Genomic DNA, 14,473 nt, shown 5'->3' with positions numbered 1-14,473 from the left:
TTGTTACACGTGGTCTGCCACTTCGAGGAAGATCAGATGTCCGCCCTGTCTCCCTGTAGCGCCATCTTAGGCGTCTAACAATACGGGCATTGCAATTTATTGCCCTGGCCACATCTGAAGTCCTCATGCCTCCTTGCAGCACGCCTAAGGCATGTTCACGCAGATGAGCAGGGATACTGGGCATCTTTCTTTTGGTGTTTTTCAGAGTCAGTAGAAAGGCCTCTTAAGTGTCCTAAGTTTTATAACTGTGACCTTAATTGCCTACCGTCTGTAAGCTGTTAGTGTCTTAATGACCGTTCCACAGGTGTATGTTCATGAATTGTTTATGGTTCATTGAACAAGCATGGGAAACAGTGTTTAAACCCTTTAGAATTAAGATCTGTGACGTTATTTGGATTTTTACCAATTATCTTTGAAAGGCAGGGTCCTGAAAAAGGGACGTTTCTTTTTTTGCTGAGTTTAGGTATTCCTTTTGACCAGGTGGGAAAGGGCAGTGTGGAGTGCAATAGAGATTGCATCATATCTGTTAGGGCGGTATGCAAATTGGAGTGGGTCTAGGGTTTCTGGAATAATAGTGTTGATTTTAGCCATGACCAGCCTTTCAAAGCACTTCATGGCTACAGACATGAGTGCTACGGGGATCTGGGACTGTTCCCGGAAAAGCAGTATGTCATTCACGTTGGGCTCGTCAGACTCGTTAAAGGGAAGTTTGTGGTGAGCAAATCGCAGTCCTGATGTCCATAAGTTATTTTTTTCTCATAAGATACAGTAGCAGCAACATTATGTAAAAAATAAGTTAAAGAAAATAAGAACGTTTCATAAGAACAGTCTCTCACCATTGAAAGTACAGAGATGGAGCAGGACACACCCATGTAACTGGGGCAGGATTTTGTAAGGGAAATGTGAATGTTTTGAAGTTATATGTGTCACTGTTGTTCAACATTGTAATTACAGTGCATCTTTCAAGGCATAAACCCAATGACATGATGTAAAATAAAAGGCAATCCCATAAGTCATATTTATGGTGTTTATTTGATATTTTTGAGATTCAAGGATAATACTCTTCGATGGATTTAATGAATCACATGTCGGCATAAATGAGAGGTAAACGCAACATGGACATTCATATTTTTTCTTTTCTGTTTTTCAAATTCCAAAATAAAATTGAGAACCACAAGACACAGATGTTCTCGTGGATATGTTTGAGAGGGGTCTTCATGAGCAGCAGACAATTTCCTGTGATGAGAAAATTAAGCAATCAGGAATCTTTTTACTTTTTCACCAGCTGGATAACGTCCTCATCCTCCATGACATGGTCTTTTCCCACCTTCTGGGGGTTGTGTTTCACTGAAGCACCCCACACCAGAGCACTGAAAAGACAGGAAGACGGAGTGTTAGAACAATACCAACCAGCTGCAACATTGAATCATATTTGTCTGTGTGCTGGACACAGTGGCAGCTAAGGCTGCTTTTAAACAGGCAGCCCAATTCTGATCTTTTTTTCACTAATTGGTCTTTTGACCAATCAGATCATGTGATGTGATTGGTCAAAAGACCAATTACAGGAAAACATATCAGAATTGGGTACCCATGTGAATTTTGAATGTAATTGTTTTTTTTATGATAAATGTTATATATATAGTTTTTATACAGTATAGTTGTTTTAAAGTTAATTATTGATTTACTGATTGTGGCTTTAAATCAGTTAAATACTGGGAGTGAACCCCAGTCTTTTCAAAAAATTCAACAAGATGCACAAAAGCCATTCATCAACAGTATAGTACTCACTATTTTAATTCTTTGAGGAGGCTTTTATGAATCTTCAAACAGAAGTCTTCCACTGCAGTATGTTCAGTAGGTAGAACAACTGGAGACGTGTAGTCAGGAAGCTGGCCTTTGGGTTTGGTGTATCTGGGGGACAACACATTCAAATGATTAATTCACAAAAACAACATTTATCCAAGTAGTACAAAACAGTTCTGTGTGTAATAGGAATTATGTTTCATATAGGGTTCCAATGTCCCATCTAAGGGCTGTTAAGTTGAGTGTATTTCCTTACATGCGCACTAGGTGCAAGTAGTCCCACATCTTCTCCAGAAGGTCATCAAAATTCCAGCGGGAGTGGGCAGAGATGGGCACGCAGTGGGGCACCTTGTAGATGATGTCCAGCTCTTCAATGGAGATCTGGTCAATTTTGTTGAGCACATAAATGCAGGGGATGTACACTCTGGTGGGATTAAACAGAACTGTTATGTCAGCAGGTCTGTAGGGGAGCGTTGACCTTACTTTGAATGCGGTATAGCGGGACTTTGGCTTGGGGTTATAGATTGGATCCAATCATTGATTCATTGAGGATTAAGAATAAAAAAAACTCAATAAAAAAGTACATCCCTGAGTTTGTAGAAGTGCTCAGCTGCTTACCGGTTTCCCTCCACCACGTCGATGAGGTCATCAGCCGTGGAGTCACTGCGCAGGGTGATGTCAGCGTTGTGGATCTTGTACTCGGCCAGGATGCTCTTCACTGCGTCACCGTCCAGCTCACTCTGTGGACACTGGAGAAGGAGCAAGAAAGGAAGAACACCAGCGTAAGCCCATTGAAATCAAATGAGAGGGATAAAAGAAGAAACTACTTCCAGAGATAGAGAGCTGTGAAGAGAGAGAGAAATGGGAACAGGTTGTGCTGGACGTGAAAGTGATGTATTAAACAGACGTACTGTGACGGTGAAGTTGATGCCTCCTTTGTCCTTCTTCTTGAAGCCGATGTTGGGCGGCTTCTTGTTGAGGCGGATTCCAAAGCCCTCCAGCTCGTGTTCAATCAGCTTCTTGTGGCCCAGAGGCTTTAGAACATCCAACACTATGAGGATCAGGTTGCAGGTTCGAGCCACTGGGAAAAGAAAGACCACAGTTACAAACTACCTTCAAGGTGTGATTGTGACATGTTTGTGTATGGTTCTGATGATTCACTGATGGCTCTCACCTGCGATGACCTGTCGTCCTCTACCCTTGCCATCTTTGGCCCCCTCGATGATACCTGGGAGATCCAGGAGCTTGGAGACACAAAAGTGGAATAAACATACAAATACTGAAACATCTCCTGCAAAACAACCACAAATTAAGTAAAAATTACAAGTAGCAAAAATACCAATTATCACTGTTAGTACATATTGTCCTCTATTGGCCATAAAGGAAAACTCCATCCAAAATACATATTTAGGTATTTTCTTCATTAGTCCCCTGTTGATACAGTCCCAAAATGTTTTACACATCAGCAGTCAAGTTTTCAAGATATTGGACTTTCAAGAAGCATGATGATGTGGAAGTGATACTTGTCTTCTTGAAAGTTCCACATAGTTTTAGAGTGGATTTTCCCTTTAAGCTGAGGTGTAGTATGCACATAAAGTACCTGTATTTTGGCACCCTTGTAGCGGATCACTCCTGGTACTGTGGTGAGGGTGGTGAACTCATAGGCCGCCACCTCAGAGTACACCCCTGCCAGGTTACTTAGCAAAGTAGACTTGCCCACTGAGGGGAATCCTACAAACCCGATACGGGCATCACCTGTTTTTGCCACATCAAAACCTATACAACAAAGAGTGACACATTAGTATTTATTACAATATGACAAGATTTTGTCCACCTCAATTTATCGACACAAAATATGATGATCACGAGTCAGGACTCACCTTCCCCTGTGCCTCCTCCACTGCCTCCCTTTGGTGTGATAAGTTCTCTCCTCATCTTGGCCAGACGAGCTTTGAGCAGCCCCAAGTGGTTAGACGTGGCCTTGTTCTTTTGAGTCCGAGCCATCTACCCAACACAGACAGAGGATGTTTAAATCATTCATATTCAACACAATACGACAACAGCCAGAACTATAATATTAGCTAGGCCTACTTGTCCAGAGCCAAGTTATTGCGATGGCTGGCTTTCGACTGATCACAAAGAAAACATTGTCATCACGACACCGGGGTGAATTACAATCTGTCAAAGCTGGGGAACTCCGGCGTGGTTCTATACGTACCGGCGCCGGTTAGCATGCTACTGGTGTTTAAATAGCTAGTTTGTTACCCTGCCAACAATATAACGTTAGCTAGCTAATTTACAGTACCCACTAGCTTACATTAAAAGCACAATAACACACAGCTATGCTCAAACTCAGGTGTCTGACATCATATTATGGTTCTATTCATTTTTTAAAAGGAGAAATCCATTGTAAGGCCTTGATTAGCCAAGTTAAATTTAGCCAACTAGCTAGCCATCTAGTCAATTGGCCAAACAAAAATGTGATTCACAGCTAACGCGTTAGCTAGCATTCGCGAACGTTAACGAACTTACCTCGGCCTCAATTTCTGCTATTTTAGCGAGTAAACTCATCTTGTAGCTGGTCCTTAGATGATATCACTATAACGATTAAACAAGTTTAATAGCAAAGTTTTAAAATGTTGTAGTTTTATCACGCAATCATTCAAAACTAGCTAGCAACAGCTAGCACCCATGCTTTCAACCTGTGGCTGGGGTCTTGGCGGCTCTCGCGAGGAGGAAGAGGGAAGCAAACCAAAGAAACTCGATGGCATACTGGGCAAACTCAGAAAAGGCGTTGTAGTTGGCGCCACCTACTGGAATGAAGTAGTTTGCAGATTTTTTATTTGCTATCTGGCATAAAAAAAGGAATACAAAAATACAAATAAAACAAGTTAGCTGACATGACATATTTCGTGCAACAGCAATGACATGAATGTTGCAGAAATTATATAATTTAACACATTTCAAATACAAGATTCATGCTTGGTTTTGACAAATCATAAATGAAATGTATCTGACGCTGCATAATTCAACACACGCACATAATTCTCTCTCTCTCTTTCTCTCTCCCCCTCCTTCCCTCAGTCCATCCCATCTCTCTCTCGTGCCCTCCCTCCCTCCTTCCCTCCTTCTGTCCGTCCCCGTCTCTCTCTCTCCCCTTCCCCCCCTCCTCTCGTCCCCCCCACCCCCCCTCTCTCTCTGTCTCTCTCTCTCTCCCCCTCCTTCCCTCAGTCCATCCCATCTCTCTCTCGTGCCCTCCCTCCCTCCTTCCGTCCGTCCCCGTCTCTCTCTCTCTCTCTCTCCTTCCCTCCCTCCTCTCGTCCCCCCCACCTCCTCTCGTCCCCCCCACCCCCTCTCTCTCCCCGCTCTCCCCCCCTCTTTCCCTCTCAGTACGTCCCTGTCTCTCCTTCCTCCTTCCGTCCGTCTGCCCCCACTCTCTTTCGTTCGCTCTCTCTCTCTCGCTTGCTCTCTCTCTCGTTCGCTCTCTCCCTCCCTCCCTCCCGTCCCCGTCTCTCTCTCCTTCCCTCCCTCCCTCCTTCAGGCCGTCCCTGTCTCTCTCTTTCTTTCCATCCGTGCCTCCCCCCTCTCTCTCCAGTCAAATGGATGGTCTTAGTAATGCACACGCATCTGGTAAATAGTAGTTTTTATTGTTTAATATTTCTATCGCATACAGTACATAATATCTCAAAAGTATCTATGTTGCTAAAATTTCTGGATCGACTGTCAGTGTTTTAAAGCTCTAATACCAACAACAGTACATTCAACACTGTAGATGGGATTGAGCTTTTGGTTGGTTGGACAAGGTCATTGCAGAAAGTTGACTAGATAAGTGCCCATCAGATGAATGTGGCACACTCCTTTAACTTCTAAAAACCTTGCAGGAGGGAGGGTGCATATTGCCAAAATGTGCATAAATGGTGGAAGGTTACCTTTATTTCCCTTTGTGACTGGCCAGTGGCCAAGCTATTGCTGTTTAAAACAAAGTTACGAAGCTTTGTTGATAATAATGCTATAATCTTGAGCACATACAATATTTTCACAATTATATGTGTCAGAGATTACTTTTTTTGCAGTTAGGTTTTGACATTTTACTTCTCAATCTGATAACCACCACTCATTATTAAGGATATGTGGTTAGTGATCACACAGTAAGTTGCTATATCATCTTCTATACATTCCTCTTGAACTAACAATGTATATTCCTATGGTTTTTGAAAGAGATATATTGAACCTCTTCTGAAGTAAGCTATCATTTCAGAAACAAGACAGGCCTGATCATGGTAGGGATGATGGGAGGCTCTTCAACATGGTTTCTTAACCCTGGTCCTGGAGGTTTACTGGAAGATATGTTGAATATGCTGGATTTCATCTCGACCTATGCAACATGTTGCATCGTTTATTCTGTTCATATCTCTCCATCATCATTTGCTTGTAAATATTGTGTGAAAGACATATATTGTAAGAGGTGTGCGGAGGTGTGCTTATCCTCATGAACATATAAAAATATGAATTTTCTTTTAAAAGTGAGTTACAGTTCTTGTGAGTTATTGGTTTGCATTGCAACCAACTAGCATTGCTCAGCTGAGGCAAAAAACAGTATAAATACTAAGTGCCTCCAGGACAAGAGTTGAGATATTTTGAGGAAAGAACAAACTGTGTTTGTGATAATTGAAAGTATTCATTTCAGTAGCCTAGCAGTTTGATATTGAGGTCCCTTTGTGGTACATAGCATGAGGGCTTTGACTTGAGTCACCCTCACTAATTCACAATTTATTAATTGCGCATTGACCATAAATCCATGCCCAAACATCTAAATTATTCTTATTTTAAGGAGCAACAAAAATGTATATAATATGTCAGTCAGTATTGAAGTGCATTGATTAAAAAGTAAGTGCAAGTACAGATTTAGATGCATTCATTTTGATTAGAGGACTAAATTGTTTGCAGTGTGGCCCCAAAAATACTCATTCTACAGGGGCACTCAGCAACATCAACAAAAAAACACTATAGTTGATGCTGTTTCTAACCTAAAAGATATATGTTTTTTCCTCATATTTCAAGCTGCATATGGTACCTCTGAGTGACAGTATGTGGGTGCCTTCTTGTGCTGCCCTCTGTCTGCAGTTCATTCATCTCCACCAAATACTTTTTCCTCAATAAAAAGTATTGCTGTAATGCTTGCTGATTGACAGGTCCGTTGATTTCTCAGCTTGCTTTAAGGAACACGGCATCTGAATCAAGCCAGCGGAAGCACAAAGTCTGTGAGAAGAAGCACTATTTTCGTGCCATATCTTTACACCCGGCCGGTAACCTTGCTGTCCTAAAACTGGCTACCTCTGCATAGAGATGGAGTATAGTTCTGATCACAGCCCCCATCGATAGGCCTAATAGTTTTTACTGAGGAAAGCATATTTTTCTACAGTCCTGTCACCAGAGCAAGGAAAACAACATCTTTTGAGATAATAAAAAACAAACAGCATCAGTTTAAAATCCATTGTCCCGGTACCTTGGATTCTGTCATCAGAATTTGGATAACACTTATTGAAAGGCTTTACAATAAATGCAACCTGGCCATATGATGGCAAAAGTCTTCTTTGTAGGTGTTCCACTTGGACTCTAGCTGCTCTCGGAGGAGGTGGGTGGTGCCGTGGAGGACGACCTCCGTCTGGAGACAGACTGTGAGCGCTCAGGGCTGTGTTTGTCGTATGGCTGGAGCTGCACCTCCAGGAAGTCCCTGTGCTGCTGGCTGATGACCTGGCTGATGAGTCCTGGCAGGGCTTGCAGGTTCCCCAGCAGAGTCTCCAGCTTGGTCTCCAGCATGGCGATCCTCTTCTCCATGTCCTCCCCTCTCTCGTTCAGGTCTGAGATCAGGTCATACATGATGTTCTGAGTCTGGAGGAGGAGGAGGAGAGACTCACAGTCAGAGTAAGAGGGTGAGAGGCTCCCAGAGCACGGGGTGCTTTAGGCTAGAGAGGTTGCAGGCAGTTGTACAATTATTTATTTGTTTTATTTACCTTATTTTGCATATTTTATGAACCTTTATTTACACAGGCAAGTCAATAAATAAGAACAAATTCTTATTTACAATGACGATCTGTCCAGAGGCGAAGACAGCAGCGACGAAGAGAACAAAACAAAGACATCACAAGAATACACATAGACAGACACACATGGCAACAGTGCATTTGAGACAATTGAGGGGCAAATCCTGACTTAGTCAAATCTTCACTTAGTCATGCATTGATGTCAAAAGGCTAAGTGAAAACTTCACTGAAATGGAAGTTAGGAGTTGCCCCTCAGCTGAGAAGAGAGAGAGCATGAAATTGATACTACTAACTAGATACAGCTTGTGATTCATTTGATCATGGGTTGCATCATTCTAAGTATCTAATCATGCTACTGTTTCCCACTACAACACTAAACTGTTCCCTGGAGATGTTGATTTTTACAGGCTATTAGTTTGCACTCCTGTCAGAACTGAACTCAGTCTACAGCTATTCTCAGACAAAAGGGATACAACACAACTGTCTCGGTGACTGTTGAAAAGAGAACCCTCTTAAAGTGCCCTCCAAAACGAAATGATTATTCACTGTGATAAAAAGTGTTAGAAACGCACAGCTGAGTCAATGTAGACAGAGACAGATCAACATAATATAACAAATAGTGTCTGGACACAGGTAGCCTAATTAAAATTTTACAGAGGTTCATCATCACAACAAACAACCCACTGGGCACACACTGGTTGAATCAACGTTGTGTCCATGTCATCTCAATGAAAATATGTTGAACGAACGTGGAATAGACGTTGAATGGATGTCTGTGCCCAGTGGGAAAACCGGATGCTGAAGATGAGCAAATCAAATATGAATTGATAACTTGCAGAGAAATTCTGCTGTATACACTTACTAACTTCTGCGCCAGGAAGTTGATCCTCTTCCTCTCGAGACATGGCATGTTATCAAACAGTGAGATATCCAGTTCTGTGGGGGCTGGAGAGTGGGAGTGAGGGCTGCTGTGTACCGAGCTAATGTTCACTATGAAAGTAATCACTGCCAGCCTGTGGCCAATGCTATCCATCATTCATCTTGTCCTTTTCTCATTTGGGGCAGGAATAATGGGTTGGGTGGCTTGTTTAGAATCACAGTGATCCACTGAGGACCAAAACAACACTGACAGCTATTCACCACTGACACTCCAACTGAGGCAGATAACGTTTCGCTAGGTTGCATCACTACCACAACAACTCATCACGTCCTATGATGTTTTAAAATAAAATAATTTTCCACAGATGATCAAGGAATTTAGAATTTATATGCTTAGAGAGATTAAATCTATATCGGAAACCTTGATGTATAGTCCATGAAATGAGCAACCAATTTTATGGTTGCCTCTGAATTCACGAAAATAAGGATGGGACCTTGAGGCGACAGCAAAATGCAACATTTAGAGTTATTGCCCTGCCAAAACCAATCTGAGCCTCTCTCTGTAAGAAGTGAATTGTGGATAGACACATACAGTTGAAGTCGGAAGTTTACATACACCTTAGCCAACTACATTTAAACTCAGTTTCACAATTCCTGACATTTAATCCTAGTAAACATTCCCTGGTCTTGGGTCAGTTAGGATCACCACTTTATTTAAAAAATGTGAAATGTCAAAATAATAGCAGAAAGAATGATTCATTTCAGCTTTTATTTCTTTCATCACATTCCCAGTGGGTCAGAAGTTTACATAAACTCAATTAGTATTTGGTAGCATTTCCTTTAAATTGTTTAACTTGGGTCAAACGTTTTGGGTAGCCTTCTACACGCTTCGCACAATAAGTTGGGTGAATTTTGGCCCATTCCTCCTGACAGAGCTGGTGTAGCTGAGTCACTGATCCCATGGTGTTCATACTTGCGTACTATTGTTTGTACAGATGAACGTGGTACCTTCAGGCGTTTGGAAATTGCTCCCAAGGATGAACCAGACTTGTGGAGGTCTACAATTGTTTTTCTGCAATCTTGGCTGATTTCTGTTGATTTTCCCATGATGTCAAGCAAGAGGCACTGAGTTTAAAGGTAGGCCTTGAAATACATCCACAGGTACACCTCCAATTGACTCAAATTATGTCAATTAGCCTATCAGAAGCTTCTAAAGCCATGACATCATTTTCTGGAATTTTCCAAGCTGTTTAAAGGCACAGTCAACTTAGTGTATGTAAACTTCTGACCCACTGGAATTGTGATACAGTGAATTATAAGTGAAATAATCTGTCTGTAAATAATTGTAGGAAAAATTACTTGTGTCATGCACAAAGTAGATGTCCTAACCGACTTGCCAAAACTATAGTTTGTTTAACAAGAAATTTGTGGAGTGGTTGAAAAACGAGTTTTAATGACTCCAACCTAAGTGTATGTAAACTTCCAACTTCAACTGTAGATTAACTGAGTCAAGAGTATGCCTCTGTTAATCATAAACAAATTAAACTGGGAATGCATTAAATCTTTATAATATAACACTAATAAAATATGACCAGAAGTCAGTGAAGGGTAGACTGGGACTGTAAGTATATTCAATTGAGGCACAAAAATGCTTGTGTAATTGTGGGCTGATTTCACTGACCCAGATTTAGCCGACACTGGGTCCAGGAAGCTGGACGTGTGGGTATACATAGGCCTTTGACCCAATGTATACCCAAAACCCCAAGTAGCTGAAATTATAATGACTACCAACTGACTCCGTAAATCAAAGTGTAGAACATTTAAATAAAATGTAATAAATAAATATCCTGCATTTTCATTAATGAAATGGTAATTCATTTGAGGACAAATGCTGAAAAAAAGTGTTTAGGATACTGTAATTGTAGACCTACCACACTATTAATGTATCCTGTATTAATATATTTATTTATTTAGGCAAGTCAGTTAAGAACAAACTCTTATTTCAATGACAGCCTACATCAGCAAAACCCATGACGCTGGGCCAATTCTGCACCGCCCTACGGGACTCCCAATCACAGTCGGCTGTGATACAGCTTGGATTTGAACCAGGGTGTCTGTAGTGGCGCCTCAAGCACTGAGATGCAGTGCCTTTGACCGCTGCGCCACTCGGGAGCCCCAACTACTTTATGTTCTGCCCGAAATTGCTACAACTGTAGGGAAACCACTGCTATGTGAGGGATTTCTCATAGCTTTGCAAAGGCTATGCAGCTGCCAAAGTTATTTTAAGTTCCATCATACATCTCCATCTATCTACGGGGAGCTCATGTACTGTGATGATTAATGCTATGCTGCCCTCTGATGGCGAGAGCCACTTATGACATTGATTAAAGATGGCCGAATGGGCTGTACTTGTTATCTTCCCCAATCTTAACCCTCTCCTAACTCACTGTGAGCCTTCATAGCACTCTGTGATAGGGTGATATTAGCTAACTAATGTATTTTGTGGCATGGTGGCCTGAAACCAATTTGACCGTGGTGGACATTTGAATGTCAGTCCTCTCTCTCTCCCTTCCTCTGTCATTGTTTCTGGCTGAATCCTCACATCAGACTCACAGCGTGTCTCCCTTTCCAGGTTAGTATACTGTATTTTTTTTGTTGCTTCAGGCTAGCTCTCTGCTTAGTCTTTCCCTAAGGTGTGTCAATGTCTGTTATCACAAGATCACCACCAAAGAGAGATTTGCTGAAAGATAGCAATGTGTTCAATACCACCAAAGGGTGGTTTCCCAGACACTGATTAAGAAAACTCCTGGACTAAAAAGCCATTTCAAGACTCTCCTTGACCATGCTTTTTAATCCAGGACTAGGCTTAATCTAAGTCTGGGAAACCAAACCTAAAGGTAAATTAGTTTGACGTACCTATCAGGATGGGTATCCTGATCTCATAAAATAATATGCATTCCTTTATATAATCTTTAAAACAAAGATGCTGTAGGTTTTCACCTACAACAAGGGGTGGAAATGGAGGGAACCTGATGAAACCAGGTTCCCTCTGGGAAGTTATTTTGACATGCAAAAATGTGCAGTTTTACATGTAGTTCATTTTCATTATTCATTTTGACATGTACAAATGCACTGAATTCAAGGAATCTACATTGGAGGGTTCCCATAGGGATCCCCCCCCCCCCCCCCCCTCCTAAACCACCCCTGACAGTATGTATATCGTTCTATAATCTTTGAAACCAAGATACTGCATGTTTCCACCAACAACATTCCTGCATCTAGCCTGAGAGCCAGTCTGTTTAATGTGCTATCATGCCAACTCCTTGTCATGCCAATGAGTTGGCAAGAGCACAAACAGATCTGGGACCAGGCTGTCCTGCACCCAGTTCAAGAAGTAGAAATATAATGCATCTTATTGTCTTTCAATGACATTACACAACTGGTTCCTCTTAACATTCATATGGAAAGTCTGTTTATTTGACACCTGTAGACTTTGTTTGTTTATATGAAAATGTGTTATTAATTCCCCCAATGCATTGATATCACATGTATCACATGGAATCCTTCAAATCAAAAAGTGGGTTAGATAGAGATCAATCCAAATGCACAACCAAACTTCACAACCAAAATAAACTGGAATATGTGACGTTTGTCAGTCCAGCTTACCTTTGCAAGGTCCACTAGTGAGTTTGCTTGGTCATTCAGCTTGCGTTGCTCCATTTTAACACTTCTCAATCTGAACAGAAGACCATTCAGAACCCAATAAATGTATCTATTCGGTAAAGATGGGTTTAACAGATCTGTGCACACAGAAGGAATACACACAGAGAGCACTCACTCCTAGGACATGCACAGGATGTGTGTAGAGAATGCAGGATTGGTTTCAGACAGTTTGATTGACTGCATGCAAGTGAAGACCACGGAGTGGAGAAGCTGCCAGAGAGGAGAATGTGTCTATTACTGCAGTAAATCTCCAGCCCCTGAACTCTAGAAACAAAGACATATACAAGGGCTCAACTAGGTAGATACAATCTGTTGCAATGGGATTTAGCTGAAATAAACGATTAATGCAGTATATAAACTATCATAAGTCGCGGGACCTGGTTTTCTAACCATAGCAAACATTTATACACATGCTAAAAGCTTCATCCAAACACCTGGAAGACGTTTCTCTGTTTGATTCTCGTGAATTATTTAATCCACCTTCAAGTAAGATCATTTTCATTCTCAAAATAGAAAAACACTTTGCTATTCCAACTAAAGTGCTGTGATAGCCAAACTCTACACAAAAGCAGGTATTAATTCATTGTTCAACATAAATACAGCATTGTAAAATATAATTTAATGATAAAATGAATAAAATGTATCATAAAAGGGATAACAACGATTACAGTAAAGTTGCAGCTTTATGTCGTATACCAGTTATTGATCAAAGAGAACCTCCACCTGGTACTGTATCTTATGTAAAATGACCTAGTTACTAACAGTGATATGCTACATTGTTACATAGTGAGAAACTCATCCAGCTGGTATGAGGCCTTTCTGTCTTGGTGATGCAGACCAGTTAAAAACACAAAAATACACTTCTTCAAGAGACAGAGTGAAATTAGTAACTTGCTTTAATCCATACAGCTGGCTTAAATAATTCAAATCTCCGGTTTAATTAGGCTACTAGAGCAAATGTTTATCACCCACACTCACTGGGGAGTCAAAAACAGCAACTGTACTCAGGATATCAAGAGCCCCCCCCCCCTGCAACCACCCGTTTTGCATGCTAAATCAGAATGAGACCAACACACACAGTGAGCTGGAGGCATGACAGTAACATAGCCCTTGTGACCAGCTTTTTCTTTCAGATAAAACCCAATGCTCTCAGACTAATTGTATAAACTGATGAGATGGGCTTTGAGTTAGCGGCTCTAATTAGACTGTGTGAATTTGAGGGTGTACAGCACCATAGAACAAGGAGGAGAACACGAAGGGTCTTCAGGGACCCTCTGCTAATAGGCCCAGATTCATCTAGTCTCATGCAATGGAGCATCATTGTTAGGCATTCCAATACAAAGGCAGAAATGTGTGGAGCTAGATGACAGAGCAACAAGGGGCACTACAGGAGCCACTGAAGGACACTACAGGCAAAGGACGATGCCTCAACAGCTAGTGAGGGGTAGCTGTATGGTCCAAAAGAAGCACATTCCATAACAACTAGCCAATGTTATTGCAAAAATAGCACTTTTATTGTTCAAGTAATCTGGCAAATTGAAAGGAAAAAAGGTACCAGAGTGAAAGACATGAGAGAATCAATATTAAAATGTTTGTGCAGTTGAGATGTAAGACTTGTCAGAATTCTGCATTTCACGGTTGGATGACCAATAGCTGTCAAATGGTGTTGATGAACAAGGCAGGCAGGAAGCTGGGGTCAGAATGTGAAAGCATCCTGCCCACTCATACTCAATATTCTATGTCCTTCTGTGATTCAGTGTTCCTGTGCGGTCCTGGTCTTTCAATTGGTGCTTAACTGCTTTGCTATTCATCAGGGGGAAAACAGCTATGCTAAGCTTTTCAATGCCCTTTTGAATTCTTTAAGGCAATCTCAGTAGTGCTGCACCATAGATTTTCTCTGGGAAGCTCTCTTTGTCATGACCCCTGTTTACCTCGCTGTGAAAAGACTGATCCTAAATGGTCTTCAGTGTAATGGACAGGCCGTTCTGCAGCCCGACTCTGCCCTGCCCCGGCTGTGTCTGCCT

General features: G+C 41.6%; 2 protein-coding genes across 2 annotated transcripts in view; both read right to left on the bottom strand.

The window, feature by feature from the left end:
- Nucleotides 1-1,018: 1,018 nt before the first annotated feature.
- Nucleotides 1,019-4,566, bottom strand: LOC139408707 (developmentally-regulated GTP-binding protein 1-like). Its single transcript, XM_071152943.1, has 9 exons — nucleotides 4,336-4,566; nucleotides 3,684-3,807; nucleotides 3,404-3,579; nucleotides 2,978-3,047; nucleotides 2,715-2,884; nucleotides 2,422-2,552; nucleotides 2,060-2,227; nucleotides 1,789-1,911; nucleotides 1,019-1,370 (listed from the first exon to the last, which is right to left on the bottom strand). Exons 1-9 carry the CDS (start codon nucleotides 4,372-4,374, stop codon nucleotides 1,271-1,273), a joined length of 1,101 nt encoding a protein of 366 aa, XP_071009044.1. The 5' UTR covers nucleotides 4,375-4,566; the 3' UTR covers nucleotides 1,019-1,270.
- A 907-nt stretch (nucleotides 4,567-5,473) lies between these two features.
- Nucleotides 5,474-14,473, bottom strand: part of LOC139408706 (small conductance calcium-activated potassium channel protein 2-like) — a 31,070-nt gene continuing 22,070 nt past the window's right edge. Inside the window, exons 8-9 of the mRNA XM_071152942.1 lie at nucleotides 12,393-12,498; nucleotides 5,474-7,695 (exon numbers count right to left, since the gene is read on the bottom strand). Of these exons, the coding sequence (XP_071009043.1) occupies nucleotides 7,420-7,695; nucleotides 12,393-12,498 (382 nt within the window). The 3' untranslated portion in view covers nucleotides 5,474-7,419. The remainder of the gene's footprint in view (nucleotides 7,696-12,392; nucleotides 12,499-14,473) is intronic.

The sequence above is a fragment of the Oncorhynchus clarkii genome, chromosome 5 (assembly GCF_045791955.1).
Source record: "Oncorhynchus clarkii lewisi isolate Uvic-CL-2024 chromosome 5, UVic_Ocla_1.0, whole genome shotgun sequence".
NCBI classification, from domain to species: Eukaryota; Metazoa; Chordata; class Actinopteri; order Salmoniformes; family Salmonidae; genus Oncorhynchus; species Oncorhynchus clarkii.
Note: the sequence above shows the minus strand (reverse complement) of the source record. Positions and strands in the feature narration are given on the sequence as shown.

Coding starts and splice junctions, on each gene's coding strand:
- LOC139408707 (XM_071152943.1), bottom strand. CDS start 4,374: ATGAGTTTACTCGCTAAAATAGCAGAAATTGAGGCCGAG. Junction 3,808..4,335: donor TAGCAGAAATTGAGGCCGAG/GTAAGTTCGTTA, acceptor TGTGTTGGGTAG/ATGGCTCGGACTCAAAAGAA. Junction 2,553..2,714: donor GCATCAACTTCACCGTCACA/GTACGTCTGTTT, acceptor CTCCTTCTCCAG/TGTCCACAGAGTGAGCTGGA.